At 35.5% G+C, this 21,424-nt stretch overlaps 1 protein-coding gene across 3 annotated transcripts in view; it reads left to right on the forward strand.

The window, feature by feature from the left end:
* The first annotated feature begins 2,526 nt into the window (after positions 1-2,526).
* LOC117399837 (thymocyte selection-associated high mobility group box protein TOX-like) overlaps positions 2,527-21,424 on the forward strand; it is a 121,977-nt gene continuing 103,079 nt past the window's right edge. For 2 of the 3 annotated variants that reach the window (XM_033999243.2, XM_033999244.2), the window contains exon 1: positions 2,527-3,062. In XM_033999243.2, coding sequence (XP_033855134.1) covers positions 2,961-3,062 — 102 coding nt within the window. In that variant the 5' untranslated portion in view covers positions 2,527-2,960. Of the gene's footprint in view, positions 3,063-3,103; positions 5,015-21,424 lie in introns of those variants that run through there. The other variant, XM_033999245.2, reaches the window with a different exon arrangement.

Genomic DNA, 21,424 nt, shown 5'->3' on the forward strand with positions numbered 1-21,424 from the left:
CCGGGGTTTTGGGCTGACCCTCTGTTGGACAGTGACCAGCGGGACAGTGTTCGGGACGGGTTATGATGGGGCCTGTCTGTGTGGGGCTAACCTAAAGCGAAGAGGACAAGGGCCATTTTCTGCCTGGAGTGATGCTACAAGCCGGGACACAAGGAATACAAGGCTACATCTTTCTGTGCCACGGCCTCCCTTTTCATGGTCGAAGTATCGTGAGTTAGCCGGGTTACCAAGACCCTCCCTACCTATTTGCACAATTGAACTTGTTTCTTTTAGACTGTTAATATAAGCCAATTTTTTTTTATGAAGAATTGTTATGTTGTATAGATTTTGTATTTATAGTTTTAGTTGGGATTGTATGTTTATTGTGTAAATTGTTGTTTATAACAATTACTGTGACTATTGATGTTAATAAAAATTGAAGCTTACTCATCTGTGTTGTGGTCCTTGGATGTTCATCTGGTGGGGGGGTTGGGGTTGGTGCATTGGAATCCCAAAATAACCTGTAAAGAGAGAGTGTGGGAAATGGGAGGGTTAACTTTCGTACACATAGTTAACAGCGTTACTTGGTTTATTGTCACCTGGTCAGCTCTCTACCAGTTTTGGTGCATTAAAGCATGTGACATTTGCTTCATTTTGCAACTGTATTTCATGTTTTGCAAATAGTGCAGCTGTTTAGGTGTTTGTGTTAACTGTTTTGACAATTGTGCTAATAGTATCGGTAATAACTAAATTTCACCCCCCCCCCCCCCCCAAGAAAAGTTAAGCATGTGACAAAAGCAGTAAATTAAACCCACTGGCAACTCTTGTGGTTAGGGTTCATGCTCTTGTCCTCTGAAACATCTCATTTGGTTTTACACTTCACCAGAACCCACTGGTCCATAACACTTTGTATTAAAGAGGCACTTTTTTTTTTTTTTTTTTTTTTTTAACCATATGCCTAAAGTGTAAACTTGAGTCTGTGGGAGAACTGTGGGGATTAAAAATGGTTGTCTTGCCGTATATCATCTGTTAAGATGCATAGCTTAACATGGAGGTAAACGATTCAAAGAATGATTACCTATAGAGTGGTTCTTTTAACTTCCAGGGTGGGAGGGGGGAGGGGGTGAGGCAGTGTTCAGAACAGCATGTCATTGATTCTTTTAACTTCCAGGGAGGGAGGGGGGCAGTGTTCGGAACAGCATGTCATTGGTTCTTTTAACTTCCAGGGAGGGAGGGGGGCAGTGTTCGGAACAGCATGTCATTGATTTTTCTTTATTCACCCTCTTTATTATGCACAGTTTACACAGAACTTAGCAAGCAGTTGGAATTCTTGGAGTCACTTGAAAACTGAACATTTGGTCTCCAGCACAGCAGCAAAAAGCTATTTTTAGACACAATGCATGGATTACGGGGAAATTATAGAGATACCAAAAGATTAAGGATGTTATAAATAATACATCCCAAATAAAATAAGCATTCCATAACATTAAACTCAAACAGTTGTTCTGAAATCACTCAGAACTTGTAATAACAAAGATGCAGCCCGAGTACCACAAACATTCTTTTGCAGAAAAAAAAACTGATAAAATGATGTAATGAAAGACCAGCTTACTTCAACTGCTTGGTTTTCTTAATCATTTCTGTGCCTGCATTATTTTTTTTTGTGGGTAAGCTACTATTTTTAACTTAGTAAATTGGGTTTTTAGATTGCACCTAGTCTCCCCATGCTTGTGCTGGCAAGTCCAACCTATCACAACTGTCATATCAGGTATCAACACTAAATTCAACAAATAGTTTTTACTTGATTGTATAGTTGTTTCACATCACCTGCATCACAGTAATTAAGATATCCATTCATTAAGAGCTGGAAGTGTGTAATGGTTTAGTTAGTATAATGAAGTAGATAGATGGCCAAACACTATGGAATTGTGACACTATTTGTAAACAGCAAGTGGTCAGACAAGACAAGAAAAAAGAGGCTGAAAAAAAGAACACCAAAACATACTTTACATATATTTTTATTCCTCATGAAATTTCTGTTTTCAGGAAATATGGGTGCTTGCCTATGTTTACCTCAACTGTATTTGTGAAGCTATGTTGTACTGTTCTGTGTGAATAAAGTTTGTTTTTGCCAAAAACGCTGCCAAACCTGCTACTGTACAATTTTCTCCAAGCCATTGAGGAAATCCCTGCTTTATCGTGGAACCAATCAGTGGTATAGCCAATAATAATAATAATAATAATAATAATAATAATAATAATAATAATGTTTCCTTATGCATAAATGGCGTGCGTTGTACCATTTGAAGCACTGGTTGTGCTAAATTGTTTATTTAAATGTATGAACCAGGCAGCAATATTTTACATATTACATTTGACCAACATCCAAAGTGAGGTATACTGTAACAGTGCCAAAAGAAAACGTTGCCGTTGCTTTGCATGGTCTTGCTGTAGCGCCCCCCATGTGCTAGTGAGTTGAAATGCAGCGCTTCATTTACTGGCTCTCCTGTCAGGGTCTCTTTTGTGTGAAATGTTGGAGACAGCGAGCAGACTGAGCTGCACTTTAGTGAACGGGGCAGCCATTCTGAGGAGAGGCTCATATCTTTGTTCATAACAAAAAAGAAAGAAAGAAAAGCAAAACAAAAAAACAAAACACACACATAAAGAAATTACATAAGTATAGAGAAACCCCCCCTCCCCCAACAAAACTGCAAATATTTGTTGATAAATTCTTCTGTCATTTTTTAAAACATCGTTTTTACAAGTGGTGCATTTGGAGAGTTTTTTTGCAGACCGCAAACGGATGTGAGACAGAGAAGGTGTTCCTAGTATCTCTGCTTCTACTACGACTACTGTTACCCCTCTTTTTAACACACACACACACACACACACAGCTCGTTCTTATTGTCTTCTGAATCACTGTGTGGAAGAAATCAAGAACTCGAAAAAAAAAAACGGAGTTGTTTGATGTTTTTACTGAAATGGACGTGAGATTTTATCCTCCACCACAGTCAGCTACTTCAGCTTCAGATCCTCCCTGCCTGGGACCCTCGCATTGCCTGGACCCCTACTATTGCAATAAGGTGATTTTCATTTCTTTCACTGTTATTACTTTTTGAAGGTTGTTTCACAAGTTCTGAGTAAAATGCATGATGGATTGAGAGAAAGGATGGTTAACGCTGCATCTTTTTTTTCTTTCTTCATTATACTGAAAGTAATTGAATCCAACTCTGCCCTGTCAGTGAGTTTCGGGGTGCATTTATTGTAAAACTGTTTGACTTTAATGTAATCTGAGAAATAGATCTAGCGATCAGTTTTCATTATCGTGAATAGATTGTTCAACTGTATGATTTGTGCATAAATTGGTACACAACGTGATACATTTATAATACAATGTGCATCAAATACCCTTTGTATAACAGTAATGCCGCTGGTGCCTCGTTCTACATACTTAGAGACATGTACTGTAACATGGAATTGTAAAATAAATAAAACGCGGTTACATTTCTTATACGGGCATACGGGCACTGTAACCTTTTTACGGGACTGTCACAGTATCAAACCAAGAACATTTACGTTGTAAGTAAAGTGGTTCTGTAGTTAACGGCTTCATTTAATTAAAACAAACAAACAAAAAAAAAAAACCAAACAATCAAAGTGACAGTTCCAAACGCCTGCAGCCATATAGGTGCCGATATCTGCAAAGCTAATGCCCCGGTTTTATCTTTTATACACATTATTTGGGATGTATTGTTTATGTGTTTATTAGCTCAGATAACGTTTGGGATAAAATTCAATCGATAGCTCATTTAAACGGACTATTCTGGGTATACAATTTATTTACTTATTAAAAAAAAAAAAGATCTGCATTCTTCATCCATCGGGACAGTTACACCGTCCATAACATGCACAACTTCTAAGGGAACGAAAACAAACGGGCAAAAGGTAAATATGCATCCAGTGTTTAAAATAACTTAAAATAAATAAATACATATTTTTACAGTGTAGGCATTGATCACAGTGAGACCTTTCAGTTTAACATTGTTCTTTACAATACTTTACCAAAGTCTTTTAAAAAGACATACAGAAAGGTAAGTATTACATAATGATGCACCGTGGTGTTTATACCTGTTCGCTGCAAGGACAATGTATCGCAATCGGGTTGTTTAAAGCAGCTGTGTCCTAATCCAGTAATTGATGTTTTGGAGCGGTAAATGTACTAAACGAAATCTGATCCCAAGCAAAACATTTATGAATCATGCGTTTTAAGTGTTCCAAACAGCAGAGTTCCATGGACATTAAGCCCCTTTTTCAGTGGACAAGTTGTAACAAATCACTGCTTCAGTACATATAATGACTTGGCTCCAAAGTACTGGAAGGATGCAGAACTGCAGGTTTAATTATGGCATCTGTAAAATGTATTTTGCTCTAAGTATCCCATAATGTGCTAAATCTGCCTAATCTCATTTAACTCCCCAATTTTTTTTTATCAACTGTCTATCTTGTTTAGTTATTATTTAATTCTACATATAAGTAATTGTTTTATGCATACACAACATAAAGGAAGGATTGCATTGTTAACTTTGCAAGCAGTATAACTACCAATAATGTGGTAAGTGGGTACTTTGTTGTTTTCGTTCAGAAAAATAACATGTATAGACCGGTACTGATTGACACATTTACTGTAGCATTCCAGTTTTCTGTACACGGCACCTCCTAAACTGGATATAAAAATTGGTGCAGATTTGAGATAAAGTAGCTGTATTTTTATGTTTAAGGGATGCTGGAGTATTTCAGTTTTAGTTTTTATTATAATACTTGTTGAAGACGATGCTGGACTCTGAAAATGAGAAAAACAAGAGTACAGTGCAAACAAGGTTGGCTATGGCAACTGTGCAAGGCATCTCTTGTACAAATAGACCGAACTGGAAGCTATGCAGCTCAGTATGTGCTAGGCATTTGAAGAAACACAGAAGAACTTGAAATCGTATTGAGAAGGTAGAAATCACCATCTAATAGGTCCAGTAAAAATAAGGTAGGGATCAAGTTGTTGCATGCACATGAAACAGCTACAAGCAGTACAATATAAACAAGTACACATCTTAAAGGTGGCTTAAATACATCTTTATACATTACATTTTGCTCAGCGCTTTGTTTATGAAGCATTATCATTAAATAAGTCATTAACAATAAATAAGTGTACAGCATTATGCATCTTCTGTGCCGTTATTTTAATAGATTTTTTTGTAATACACATGCAATTATTTCCAGGTAAAAGAAAGTTGCATGGGTTATAGCATGAAATGTCGCAAATTATATATTATTTTCTTTTGTTTGGGATGGGGGCTGTTTTATCTTATAACAAGTAAGTACTTAACAATTTTATTTAGTCCTGTTTATGGTTCAGATACAATTAATAGATAATAACCTTGTATAAGCACAATTAAACATTCTGTGGAATCAAAAGCTAATTCCTGCCGTAATAAAATATATATTTTTACTTTATAACCCTGAGCAAAAAACGTAAGTACTTGAGAAAAAGAAAAGAGTAGCTTGGAGGGTTGTAAATAATTAGGGCCTTTGAACATAGCTATTTCCTACTTGTATTTCACATGCAGGCAAGATTTTTTTAAATGAATTTGCCAGTGCTTTTAGCATTTTAAATACGTAAATTAAGTGATTGAATTAATCGACATCTTTATTAGGAAAAGCTAAAACTATTTTGTGTCTGTGCTATTTTGTTTCCGAAACTTTCAGACCTTGAGTTATATCTTTTATTTTTCTTCTATTTATGCCCGAACATGATCTTTATTGGAGTTGCATCTCATTCCTAAGTTAAGTTTTTGGATGTGTTTCTTGCCACAAACAAATAACATTTGATACAGTGAACATCTGAGTTGTAAGGCCTATTAGATGTTAAGATTAAGTTTTAATCTCAATTGTGATTCACGTATGGAGGTGGTTATAGTAATAACATTGTGCTTAAAGTTTGTAACATCCTTGCTACCTCATTAGCACTAAGAAATGCACTTGGTCATGTATAAACTTTACATCTTGCACTTAGAAGTTCGACTTGTGCTGTATTTAAATAGAAAATAATATAATATTACCTCTGATCCACTGATACGGTTAAAATACTGTGGAGCTCATTCAAATGCTCAAGCCATGGACCACAGTTTACATTGACTTGTTTGATTGGATGTTATCATTTATTATTATATAATACAGTCTGAAACAAATACCATTGTCAAACAAATTGTTATAAAAACTGAGAAACTAAGCTCCAGCACACTTTTTTTTTTATAAAATCATAAAAATTGAAGCAGTTGTGTACTCTTATTTATAAATGTGCCTGTATTGTGAAAAATATAAACACCACAATTGAACAATGTATTATTTGGTCCGTTTATTTATTTATTTATTTATTTATTTATTTATTTATTTTTTAAGTAATTCGTTATTTGACATATTCTGGATATATATATATATATATATATATATATATATATGTATATATATATATATATTTTGTGGGTTTTCACATCTTCTTTCAAATAGGAGGAATCATTTTTTTCTAAAATAGAAAAATTCAGTCTTACATAAATGGTGTAGTTATTAAAAAATAAACCAAAAAACAAAAAAAACAAACAAAGCTACATCTCAATATAGAACAAGCATGCACTAAATTGTAGACTGCAGAAAAAAACAGCAGTATAGTTTTTGAGTAAAAGGAAAAGCAGCATGGTGTTGCATGAGCTAGATACAGACTGAGATCTTAATCATAAATAAAACCTGTGCACCATGGAGAGCTAATATCAAAGCTAATGATTTATTTTATGTTAATGACTTTCGTGGGACATAAAACAATTCTAAATGGAGTTTCAATGCTTTCAGTTATTAAAGCTAATGAGATAATACTTTCTTCACAGTAACAAGCTGTTTAAACTCAATATGCCTTGCTTTGTAAGCTGGACATGTAAGTGCCATGAAGGCTCAGTAGGTTAAGGCCTGATGCCAAGAATCCCCAGGGTTTCCAGGTTTAAAATATGTTCCTGGTTGATATTAGAAACTAGCGACAGGGGCACTTCCACTTTGTGGTCCCTGGGAGACTTTCTTTTGCCACTAACTAGGGGAATGTCCTATTGTAGCCACCAGTAGACCTCACTGTAGAAGTAAAACCAGATACTACTTGGTTAACTGGTTAAAGAATCACAAGTTTTGGTAGAACTTTGAGTTTTCTACATTAGTTTGAAAATCACTCAAAAATAATTTGGAAAGATACAGTATTGTTTATACCACACTTGTACACAAGCACTGATACTTTTAAGAACTTAGAAATAACAGCCATAGACAGCTTTTGCACCTATTTTACCCACATTACTAATTTCTGTATTTATATATTAAGCAAACATTTAAAAATATGTAAATTATTATAAACCACCTTGCCCGAATGGTGGCAATTTCAGAACCTTTTAATAAGTTACTGCTCAGGGAGTACACAGCTGTGCTCTACTCAACTTTTCCTCACAAATAATTAGTTATTTATAAAAAAAGAGCTACATAACTAAAAAAAGTGATTAATGAAAATGTGGAATCCAAGCCACTTACTCAACCTTTTTTTTTTTTTTTTTAAATCAATAAGTATTAGTTTATTATGTGATGAAACTGGAGGATTTATGATGTACTGTATTCAGAGTGTAGACTTTTTTCATTATTTTTCTTTTTTGGAGACACATGTTTTTACAAGGATTGTCTTTTATAAAGTCTATTGTAATATAATGATACCTGTTAGTATTGTTTTCCACTACCTCAAAGTCTGTTTAACATAATAAAAATAAAATAAAAAAGCAGCAGTATTTTTTGTAATTCGAGTTGTATTGCACATACTGTATCTCAAGTTTGAACACTGCTTGAGAAATAAGGAGTTGTTTTGCTTTGAACAATTCAGCTAAACTCCCCTGTTGGTTATAAAAGATTGTTATATCATGTTGGTGGCAGAGGTTCAGGTACAGCTGCTATGTGTTAATGATACATCATCACCTCCCTGATAGACACACCAAAGGTCAACTCTGGAATGACCCTCTGAGCACTTCAACAAGCTAATCTTCTTCCAAATGACATATCATCACCTTGGGAACCATGGCATTTGAGGGCATTTCTTGGCAAGCAGATACCACCCACAGTAGAATGTTAGATAAGAAGGCTGGCAGTTGTAATCATTGAGTATGTATCAGAGATGACAGTGAGGAGAGGTAAAAACAGCTGAAAAGTGGCAGGAATTCGGGATCCATTGCAGTGTTGGATTTTTTGCTCAGGAACCCAAATTGAATGAAGTTAAGATTCAGATTACACCTGAAATTAGAATGTATACCAAGTAAGAAGTTAACTTTAACTGCTGATTTCACAAACCCAGAGATGCCAATACTTGAGAGTGAACAAAACAGCACCTGCTAAGCAAAATTAGGTACATGTTTTTTTTGTTTTTTTTGACAAGTCAGGACAGTAAATCAGGGTCTGTGAAACTTGATGCAAATAGCCTTCAAATAAAGTTGAGGTAAAATATTTGTTTAGTTTCAGGTAAAATCTATTTTTTTTTTACCTGTACACAAGGGCGGAAATAAATGCTGTACAGCATGTCTTTTCTTTTAATGTTCTTGTTCCTTTGGATCTCAAATGCAACTTGTTTACATCAGAAAGTCACTCATTTTTAATTGTCAAAAAAGGTCAAAAAAGAACTACGTACACTTTCAATTGATCTTGTTAATTTCTATTTTTGTGGCACCTTCCTTTCCCTCCTGTTTTTTGAGCTTTAATAATAATAATAATAATAATAATAATAATAATAATAATAATAATAATAATAATAATAATAATAAGCCTAAACATTGAACCTACAAAAGAAGCCACACAAATACTTTTAGTGTGGGGACACATGATGCAAGAGCTCTTGAACTTGTGCTAATCATCCACTAGTTTGGGCTTATTTGCAATACTAAGTAAGCATATCAATATTGTGAATGTTTATTTTAAGCACAAAGTTGACATTTTCTGCTTCATTAAAAAAAAAAAAACATTTAAGAAAATATAGTGCTAATAAAAACAAACACTAATTGCTTATGTCATGTAAGTTTAATAAAAAAATGTTTAAATTTAAAAATAGTCTGTGTACAGCTTTTTTTTTTTTTTTTTAAATCCTACCATTCTGTTAATAAAAAAGTTTAAAATGACCTCTTGATTTTTCACTCTGTCTTCTATGGGAATCAAATGTCTGGCAACTTCTTGTTTTTCAAAAGATGCTTGTTTAAACATGGGGTGTATTTTATAATTCGCTGGATCACCATGTTTGTCTCCATCAACATCAGGTCACAAAGTGTTATGTCTACGTGGTTTCTGCAGAGAATATGTCTTTCAAACACCTTGTACCCTCTTGATCCATAATCAGGGGTTCACATAACTGGTACGCAGGTAGGCATGAGGACCAATAAAAAAATGCAGAGTGTACCGTCGGTATATTTTTAACAGGAAGGCATTTATAATAAAGGCAGCGACGGTGCTCAAGGTGAGCTATACATTCCTAATTTATGGATTATTCCAGGAGAGTGGGGGTCTACAGGCTTTGTCAACAATGTCCGCGATCAATGATATATTCCAACAATGATATATATATATATATATATATATATATATATATATATATATAGTTGTAGCCAAAGGTTTACCTACTCCAATGGAAAAGTATAATTTCTAGAAATTTCTCACAAACAAAGAATTATTAGGAAAAATCTTTAGTACCAAAAGTTTTGCTTTTGTGGATGAGGGAAACAGTTACAAGAAATAGATGGCTACAATTATTTATTTCAGCAATTTGTTTGTATTCATACCCTTTGGTGCTATGATAGTATTGTCTACAAGGTGCTAGAAATTTGAATATGATAATGCAGAACCTAATTCTAGAAAAGTGTAGAAAATGCTGGATTGTGGTGAACATTCTTACAGAGTATAAAAGGGTTTGGCATAGGATGATTGCTGTCATTACCAATAAGTCAATATGGGAAAAAGTAGCTATCTGAAGACCTCAGGCAGAAAATTATTTGTTGTCATAAAGCTGGAGAAGGATACAAGAAGATTTCCAAGCATTTGAGTAACCCAATTTCAACTATTGTTTCTATTATCAAGAAGTACTGGAAGCAGTACCTTACATTTTTTATATTAAATGTAATTTGCCATGTGTCTGCCCAGTTCTGAATGGTGTCTAGATCATTTTGAATGACCTTTGCTGCTGCAACGGTGTTTGCCACTCCTCCTATTTTTGTGTCATCTGCAAAGTTTTCTTACTATACCAGAATCTAAGTCATTAATGTAGATTAGGAAGAGCAAAGGACCTAATACTGATCCCTGTGGTACACCACTGGTTACCTCATTCCATTTTGAGGTTTCTCCTCTAATCAGTACTTTCTGATTTCTACATGTTAACGACTCCCTAATCCATGTGCATGCATTTCCTTGAATCCCTACTGCTTTCAGTTTGAGAATTAATCTTTTATGCAGGACTTTGTCAAAAGCTTTCTGGAAATCTAACTAAACCATGTCGTATGCTTTGCAATTATCCATTGTCGATGTTGCATCCTCAAAAGAATCAAGCAAGTTAGTTAGACACAATCTCCCTTTCCTAAAACCATGCTAACTATCTCCCAGGATACTGTTGCCATATACAGTGCCTATAGAAAGTCCACACCCCCTTGAACTTTTTTTTGTTGTGTCAGTGCCTCAGAGTTTCATGCATTTAAATGAGGATTTTTTCCACTTATCTACACACCATACTCCACACTGTTAAGGGGAATAAACAAGTTTTTATTGAGAAAAAAATTATGTATTACAAATACAAAACTGAAAGATTATAATTGGATAAGTCTCCACCCCCCTGATTTAATACTTGGTGGACTCACTTTTGGCAGCAATTACAACTGTGAATCTATTGGGATAGGTCTCTACCAACTTTGCACACCTAGATTTGGCAATATTTGACCATTCTTCTTTACAAAACTGTTCACGCTCTGTCAGGTTCTTTGGGAGCGTTGATGGACAGCAATCTTCAAGTCATGCCACAAATTTTCGATTGGATTTAGGTCGGGGCTCAGAATGGGCCACTCAAGGACATTTACCTTTTTGTTCCTTAGCCACTCCAATGTAGCTTTAGCTGTGTGCTTTGGGTCGTTGTTATGCTAAAAGGTGAACTTCCGTTCCAGTTTCAGCTTTCTTGCAGAGGGCAGCAGGTTTTCCTCAAGGACTTCTCTGTACTTTAATCCATTCATTTTCCCTTCTATCCTGACAAGTGCCCCAGTCCCTGCAGAAGAGAAACATCCCCATAACATGATGCTGCCACCACCATGCTTCACAGTAGGGATGGTGTTCTTTGGGTGATGCACTGTGTTGGTTTTGCGCCAAACATGACGCTTTGCATTTGGGTTCAAATGTTCAATTTTAGTTTCGTCAGACCACATAACTTTTTGCCACATGGCTACAGAATCTCCTGAGTGTTTTTTGCATACTTCAAATGGGATTCAAGGTGGATTTTCTTGAGTAATGGCTTCCTTCTTGCCACCCTACCATACAGGCCAGATTTGTGGAGTGCTTGGGCCATAAACGCCTGTAGCTCTTGCAAGGTTGCCATTGGCCTCTTGGTAGCCTCTCTGATCAGTCTCCTTCTTGCTCGGTCATCCAGTTTGGAGGGACAGCCTGATCTATGCAGGGTCTTGGTGGTGCCATACACCTTCCACTTCTTAATAATCGTCATGACCGTGCTCCAAGGGATATTCAAGGCCTTGGATATTTTTTTATACCCATCCCCTGATCTGTGCCTTTCAACAACTTTGTCCAGGAGTTCTTTTGAAAGCGCCTTGGTGCTAATGGTTGAGTCTTTGCTCTGAAATGCCTACAGGAACTGCTGAATTTATCCTGAAATAATGTTAATCACTACAATTTAACACCGGTGGAGGCAACTTAACTTGGTGTGTGATTTTGAAGGCGATTGGTTACACCTGAGCTAATTTAGGATTGCTATTACAAGGGGGTGGACACTTATCCAACCAAGCTAGTTCAGTTTTTATGTTTAATTTATTTTCTACAAATTTCAAGAATATTTTTTTTCACTTGGAAGTTGTGGGGTAGGATGTGTAGATAAATGAAAAAAAAAACTATTTTCATACATTTTAATTCCAGGCTATAAGGCAACAAAAGCTGAACATTTTGAAAGGGGGTCTAGACTTTCTATAGGCATTGTAGGTAATTTTCCATTTTGGACTTATTATAGTTTCCATAAATTCACATATAATAGAAGTCAGGCTTATCTGTAGTTACCTGGTTCGGTTTGTCTCCCTTTTTGTGGATCGGTATTACGTTTGCAGTTCTCCAGTCTGTCGGTACAACCCCTGTCTTAAGAGACTGTTGCATGAGCTTGGTTAACGGTTTGTAAATAACTTCTTTCATTTCTTTGAGTACTATTGGGAGGATCTCATCCGGCCCAGGGGATTTGTTTATTTTAAGAGCTCCTAGTCCCTTTAACACTTCTGCCTCTGTTATGCTAAAGTTATTTAAAACTGGATAGGAACAGGTCGATATGTGGGGCATGTTGTCCGTATCCTCCTTTGTAAAAATAATTTTATATATTTGCTATTCTTTTCTCTTCATCTATGATTTTGCCATTTGTATCTCTTAGACAATTTAATTCCTCCTTGAATGTTCTTTTGCTATTATAATATTGGAAAAAACTTTTTGGAATTGGTTTTAGCCCCCTTGGTAATGTTCATTTCTATCTCTCTTTTGGCCTTTCTAGCTTCCTTTTTGACTTGTGTTTGCAGTTCCAAGTACTCTTTCTGTGGTCCCTTTTAAACGCTCTGTAAAGTGCCTTTTTTCTCTGAATATTCATTAATGAATTAGGCACATAACTGTTTCTAATGTACTACTGTACCATCATATTTTAGGCAAGGCTGTAGCCAGCTATGAGGCACCTGAGGCACGGGCCTCGGCTAAAATCATACGAATCAGTATTTATTTAGGCTCTCTTACACGCTCTCTTACACGTTGCTTAGCCGCAGTGCATAGGCAAGTGCCTCGAATTCTCAAACACCCGTTTTAAGATGTAATGCATTATGAAGCTAAGGATGAAAGCTGTTCTGCAAGCTGTGATAAGACAGAAGGACCTAGAGTACAAACAGAGGGGATTTTGCAATAAATCATGCACCATGCTGTAGGTTATTCAATGTTTGTTAAACTGTATTTTTTATGGGTTTTTTATACTGTACATGTGCAGTACAATTGTGTTTTGTTTTTAGTCTGTCAACAGTTAGTCTGACTCATTTGACTTGAGGTACTGTATTTTCAGTTCAGAGATTACAAAAAAAAAGTGACCTACTACATACCCTGAGCAAAGTCCCAGTGCTTAAACAACAATCATTAATGTTTAAAACTGATGTCTCATAGCATTTCAGTGAAGTTACTTGGCTGTGGAACATATATATTTTAAAAACAATATCACAAAAATAATTCAAACTTTAGTGCATGAAGTTTGTATGAGAAAATGTACATACATTTGCATCTAATTGCACTAGATTGATTACAAACTTAATAAAATAAGTTTGAGAATGTCTTGTAAATGAAGTCTAAACACAGTATCGTATTTCAGTTAGGAACACAGCTCATAGAAATGACATTTAACGCATGTAAGTTTGTTTTTCTCAGTAAAATCCTAAAATATGGCGTAGTTGTTACAAAAAATATTTAGAGGTATCCAATATGATATCCATAGCATAATGAATAGTAGCCCACTTTTTAGTAGGTGCTTCACACAATGGCTTGAATAGCTCGGCACAGAGATGTCGGCTTACAATACATTTATTTTTAAATAAAAAAATTTCCACTTATGTGAAACAAATATGTGATTAATGGATTCCGAAGGCAATGGTCAAATAGTTCTGTAATGAAAAGAGACTATTTAGAACTGCTGGTGTCTATTGTTGACACCAGTACAGAAATAAGCAATCCAAAAGTTTGAAATTTACTAATCGCCAAAATAAACTTTTTGAAAAGGGGTTTTCTGCTTTACACAATTAATTTGGTCACTTTAATAATTTACCTTTATATTACAAACAAGTAGGGCTGTTAAAAATACGGTTTCATTGCAGAAGAAAATAAACAACGACTTTGTTTTTTGGTGAGGTTTCTGTGGTGTATTTAGAATGCCATCTGATCTTTTGATTGCCAAATACGTTGCAAATAACAAGAGAAATAAGAAACATATTGAGGTGAAACATCATGTTTAGTTTCCTTATGAAGGAGCGCTTTAATAGAACAGTTATCTTGAGTTTATTTTTTAATATATATGCATAGAAAGGAGCCTAATGTATAGAGTTGCTTGGCTGTGTGTCTATTGTACACAATCTTACACGCTTGCCATATACTGTTCTTTGCACTTCACAAATTACAACAGAATTTGACAGAAAGTTTTACCTCACTGTCTTGCACAGTTTACACGAGTTTGACAGGATAACTAACAATCCATTGATGTTTTGAAGTACCAGGCTTTTCAGCAGCTGCTCGCGAGTGAATGGGGAATGATGATCTACCAGTATTGTTAGCTGCAGGGACTGTGTTGGTTTTAATGCAGTAAAATAAAGTATGCAATATTCTTTAGTAGCGAAGCAAGTCTTTTATATTATTACTTTTTTAAATAGAGCTTAGATTTTAGAGTGATGTGAACTACGGTGACACCAGTTTGATGGTAACAAAATCAGTAGGACCACTCTGAACTTGGATTTATTCCATATTTGTTCCCACAAAAGAACTGACAGAAAAAAATGTAGTGCGAAAGATATTTGAAAATAAAAAGTGCGATGCATATTGTTAATGGGAGTTATGATGAAAGGTGTAGCACTAAAACTTAAATGTAAGCATTGTGTATTTATTCTGTACCGAGTGTGTAAAAGTCATATGCATTTACAGTGTATTTTTTACATGCTCCTTTCTTGAATTGAATGGCTGTTGGCTGGATACTGTCTCCCACAGTCCACCATTGGAGTGTCCAATATTCACTCTTTCTTATTGTGCTTTAACAAGCTATGCCTCTTTCAGTGTTTTCCATTAATTAGCAAGTGCTAATAGTTACTGAAAGACAAGAAGGGCCTCATTAACTAAACAGTGGTAAATGACCAGAATTACCGCGTGGCAGGGGGAAGCCACACCGCGTGCAAAAATGAACAGGCCATAGCTCTATTAACTATGCTAATTATATGCACAAATAAAGCAAGCTAAATGATTCATTTGCAAGTTGTCACAACACGCAGAATTCCACACGCGGAATATATATATATATATATATATATATATACATACCAGGAGATAAATGTATTAGCAGAAGAAGTGGTGGGGAATTATGAAAGGCTTGTTGGTGCTGAATCAGTGAGAACATTAACTTCAATGAAACATTAAGGACAACATAAATGCACTCCGTAGGAGGAGGGCGGGGGTCTTGTCCCAAATCACAGCGTCCTGCGAGACAGTCAAAGCAGAGAAAGTAATTGTTAATGGAACATTTATGTTTAACTCTGCAAATCAAATAACTGTTTGTTTGTTCAACTTGATCTCCCTTTATTTTGTAATATTAATCCAGCAAAGCACTCGCTCAGTCAATTAAAAGTTCACTATTTCCATTTCAAAAGGTGTTTGACGAAACATCGCTTTTATTAACATTATGTGCCGTTTGATTGCTTGTATTTATGACTGCACCTCAACTCGCACTCTGTGTACATTCATTTATTGGACATTTACAGTTTCGTTTGAATATTTTAAAGCTATTTTAAGCATAGCCGACTTAAATATCACAAGTACATGGTGACAAAATAAATATATTAACATACCCGAAAGTGTTGGCTATATACCTGCCTCGTAATCTTCATATGTTCCGGACTGTCTGAGGATGTACGAGTACATTGTAACAGTCGCTATTGAAACAATCTTTAAAAATTAAACAAACTTTTGCTTGAGTTGTTTAAAATGGTCTGTGTTGGCTGCAATAAAACTAACAAGCAGACAAAATAGATTTTTATAAAAACAACCTTGAATGACATATTCAGCAACATTTTCTAGTTTTGTAATTCTTTAAAACGTATGTTGACACTTTAATTACAATGACCGTGCAATTCCCACAGACTATTTTCCTGCCTTTACTCATAAAGGATTAAACACGAGAGAAACGTTATCTGCAAACCTGAAATGACAAAACCAAAGCCATTATGTTTTTCTTTATAAAGTACACTTTAGGGAGATGCTCTCGTCTGAGTGTGTCACTGTTAGGCATGGCTCCACAATTGGGGTTTTTTTTCATTTAAAAACTTCTTAATATTTCATTGTATCGGTATGCTCGCTGCACTAAAGGCTTCCACTAATTCAAACGTGTTGACATTACATGCTTCTCCACTTTCTGTGCTCTTTTTAAACAATCCTGTGATTGTGACCTGCTTGTTCGGTAATTGTTTAGCCTGAACTTCAAGTTTGATTTTCTTATTTTTTGTGTACTTCACTGCCAAGATGCTTGTCAATAGTACATTTTCTTAGATGATCCAAAGACACATTACAAGTTGAGTCAAACAGAATCCCACCATCTGCATGCAACGTCCCCTTTTCTTAGCTCTGAACGTGATCTTCTGTTGAAATTAATTTAGCTTTTTTTGATTTGTCAGCTGTCTGCAGTTATGTTAATCATACACTGCAAGCTAATAAAGCAACAATATCTAAACAACCATTTAAAACCTCCCGTTTGTGAGTCGCTGTGACTATGTCATTGTACAGTATGAGGAATTCACCAATCATGAATTTGTTTGATCCTGTCGCCGTAGTAACCAAATGCACGGCATTGACGCCGGACCGTGTACAGCTACTGTAGCGCTGCTTCTACTTGATAAAAGTATGAAATGAACAGGTGAGGTGAAGAGTAATGGAAAATACTGTAAGGAAAATAAAATGTATATTTTTCACGGTAGGCAGTCAAATACACGATTTTTGTGAAATTCGTGATATCGTGAATTTTCCGGGGCCCTACATATAAGGCTAGTATGATCTGTGATCAATCTGTATCTAGTTATTACGTTCTTCTCATAACACCAGTAATGTCTGCCTGGTTCGAAATACCCTCTCCCTGAGCAGCTCACTGTCCTGTGCAGCTCTTCTCCTGGTTCGGTGACACCCCCTGGTTTCAATAATTGGTACTTTTAACACACGCTGAGGCACCTAGTAAAGTTAGCGCCCTTAAGTGAATATGGTTTGCATATAAAATACCTACCTCGTGGTATTTTGTGACGTGATTTGCATACATTTCCACACATCAACATTATTCATTATATTTAAATGACTCGAACGCAGTACTTTTTCTACATGCTAGGTTGCCTGCCACTGGTTTGTGAATACAGCAGGTGTACAAAGCATGCAGTAAAGGGGCTTACTGTGTGCAAAACATGTTACTACTGTTTAGTGAATTAGGCCCAAGAAAGCTCATATATTGATGTTTTTTCGTCTGCTTTTGCCTTTGCAACAGATGCATCGTTTGATTTATTACACCTCTGCATGTATGAGCAACACAGGGTACAATTAAATATGCAGGTGTTTTGTACTCATAAAAGTAGAATATGAAATTATGGATTTCCTTTGTAAATCTTAAACAAACAGTTGGTTCTTCATGCAATCCTGATAGAGGAAAGTCGCATGATAAAGAGGTCTAATACATCAGAGACGGGTAGATGTTTTTTTAATGTGGAAAATTATTCCAGCAGGCTATTATTCTGTCCCAGATTTAGAATACTTTTAACATCTGGTTTCATAGACCCCTGATTAGTACTATTCTTGGACTACCTTACCTACAGTAAGACAGCATTAGGTAGTCCAAGATTAGTGCTAATAAGGTCTTTTAAACCATTCATAAGTGGGTTTTTTTGGGGATGAATTTAAGTCTAGTCTAGCTATTGATTCTTGAGTGTTTTTTTTTTTAATGCATCATATAGTTTGCTTTAGAGCTGTAGGAACATTTGAATAAATTATAAACTTCACGAGGAAACTTTATGTGACTATCTCCTTACATAAGGAGTCATTTGTACTTCCTGGGTCATGGTGCTTTGCAAAAATTGACAATCCTGGAAGTGGGAGAGGGTCATTGCTTACAGCCATCTTTCATAGTATGGGTATTAACAGCATGATATGACCAGTGGAAAAGAACAACATGCTTTGGGTTAGGCCGTTAATGGCGGCTCTACAAGCTAATAATTGTACATGTGACCCAATAAATTCTGTTCAATGCTTTTTATGATCTAGAAGAAATATGTAGTATATTCCTTCCCTTTCTAAAACCTGTTACCTGAGTGGGCTTTATTTTTCCGCCCTATGGCTTGCTGAAATGGAAACTGATAGTATATTAATGGACCTATTGTTTTTTCCAATTGACTTCAGCTTCAATAGTATCTAGGTTATTTTATGTATTTAATCAGACAAGATAAAAAAAGATTACACATATTTGAACAATTACACAAAATAACACATGTCCAGTTTGACTAAGCAGCCCAACATTATTTCAGTATTGTATATGTCGTCTTTTCAGCAAAAATTCAGTTCTTCATATTTTAATTATGATTTTGTTCTCAATATCTTGTGTTACTCAATCTGTTAGCTTCATGTGTACAACTCTGACACATTTCCATTATTAATCATATGCCAAAAAAAAAATTCTGAGCATAATGATTTCTTAGAAACCAAACCTAATTGCAGTAAAATTCCTTCATGCTGGTAACAAAAGCTGTTACTGTTTAAGTTCCTGTTCAGCGATTAGTTGGTACGGTTCAGTGAGTGCTGTCAAAAAGGCTTTTCTTCTGATTGACAACCCCACAAGAACAGGAATGGAGATTTTAATTGCATATCATGTGTGCATATCAGAGGAGATGGATTCACTGACATTCCCTGCAATACATTAATGCTTAACAGCATTTCTCCACAGGTCACACATGCAACACCAAAATGTATTTTATTTTATTTTTTTTAAGTATTTAGGAGGTGCTAGTGGGGTATCTTTTTACTGAGACATTTCTCAGTTTGACAGAACAGCTAAATAATGTATCTGTGAAAAAAACTGAAATCTTCTCAGAGGCCTGTGTTTGTTTTTTTAGCATGGAAACCATGGGCAGTTATAAATATATCGTGTAAACACACTGGAAGCAACCCAATCAATGACAGCTTCTCGTTTTAGGCAGCTTGTTTTGATTACTGGGTCTTGTACATAGCTTCACATTAGTGTTTAACATATTTAACCTGATGACGAGGGGCATTATTTTTTTATTCGTTTTTTTAATTTATTTTTTTAAATGTAAAACATGAGAGTAAGGGGTGAGTAACCAACATTAAGCAATTTTGTAGTTTTCTATCAGTACAAAAATGTATTTTAGGGGGGTTGTGCTTTAATGGAGCAAACTAGCAACAGTTGAATTGTTTTCAACAATGAAGAATAAAAAAATATACTAATATAAATAAAAGAGTATGTAATAAGAACATTGGAAATTATTTTAATAAGCAGCATTTTACAAAACGAATGTAAAAATAAGTGACAAACATTGGTGTAGTTTCATAATGTTTTAACTTAGAATACTGACTGAGCATTTTAAGTGATGGCTCAATATACAAAACTACACTTTACCACTATGAAAATTGTACTCAGTAAATGCCTGGGTTAAGGTTTACTCTAATTTAGCAGGGATATGATTGTTAAACACCTTTGATCTTTTTTGTTTTGTTTTACTGTACTGAAGTACTAAAACAGTAACTTCGTAATACGTTTCTTTTTTACTTTATCTAGTTTTATTAATAACTTTCTCAGTTACTGTAAACTTATCGTCCCATGCTTATAAGTTTTGATGGACCTTTATGAGTTACACATTTAGGCTGAACAGTTGTGAATCATCAATATTACTCATTCTTTATGTATTTAAATATAGTAACCACAGTAAGAATTCTGGTGAGAATCACACAGTATCTATTCATTCTTTACACTGATATGTTATAATATTAGACCACAATTACACCTTCACAAATGCTGTATTATGTGAAATGGAATACACTGCAGGCTCTTATTACATTGTACATACTCCATTTGCACAGGACTGCTGATGGCTGTCAGCAACTATTCCTCTGCACAATCAGCCATTCTTAGCAGGTTTTGTTTAAACATAGTTTGCTCTAAGATTTATTTCCCCATGTTTAAACATTTCTCATACTGAGTTACGATCTGCACTTGTAGATCTCTATTTATAAATTCGTTTTTTACAAAGCATCATCCCAGTATTCCAAGGAAGACAGATCTAACATAGCCTGACAGTTTAATGTGCAGGACACACCCATCTGAATATTTCCTGATTTCACTGATTCACAGACACATGGTAGAATGCACACTAGAGACACAGGTCACTGCACAAAAAGGGATGTGCAGAGGCACGGCCTTCACTTGTGTAAGTAAGTCCTTACATTTTTGCACAATTAAAAATGTAGTCGATATTGACTGAAAAAGGGGAAACATTGGCAGCGTTTACATGCACAAGTCATGACAGTTTTCCTCACAACGTGTTTGCTGTACTTTTCAGGAAATGCGTTGCTATGCAGTTCTGATTTAGGAAAACAAATCGTCCATACCAATGCATGTTACTCAATTCATAGTCATTTAGGGGAGGGGATATTTAAATGTCCGTGTCTGCTTACTAAGTAGGAAAAGAGCGACTCTGAATATCGCGAGGAGAGCTTCATGCGTTGCCATGAAGATAAAAACATTTAATAAGATAAATAAATTCACGTGTTGTCGTGCACATTCTGAATTATGCAGCGCATTAGCTACTTGTTTGTCTGGTTACCTTTCCAACACACACACTCACACACGCACGCACACACACACACACACACACACAATTACAGACGTGCTCAAATTTGTTGGTACCCCTCCACAAAAAACGAAGAATGCACAATTTTCTCTGAAATAACTTGAAACTGACAAGAGTAATTGGCATCCACCATTGTTTATTCCATATTTAATAGAAATCAGACTTTGCTTTTGATTTTTTATTCAACATAATATTGTAAATAAGAAAACAAATGAAAATGGCATGGACAAAAATGATGGGACCGCTAACCTAATATTTTGGTGCACAACCTTTAGAGGCAATCACTGCAATCAAACGTTTTCTGTAGCTCTCAATGAGACTTCTGCACCTGTTAACAGGTAGTTTGGCCCACTCTTCCTGAGCAAACTGCTCCAGCTGTCTCAGGTTTTATGGGTGCATTCTCCAGACTGCAGGTTTCAGCTCTTTCCATAGATGTTCGATAGGATTCAGATCAGGACTCATAGAAGGCCACTTCAGAATAGTCCAATGTT

The sequence above is a fragment of the Acipenser ruthenus genome, chromosome 4, assembly GCF_902713425.1.
Source record: "Acipenser ruthenus chromosome 4, fAciRut3.2 maternal haplotype, whole genome shotgun sequence".
Lineage (NCBI taxonomy): Eukaryota > Metazoa > Chordata > Actinopteri > Acipenseriformes > Acipenseridae > Acipenser > Acipenser ruthenus.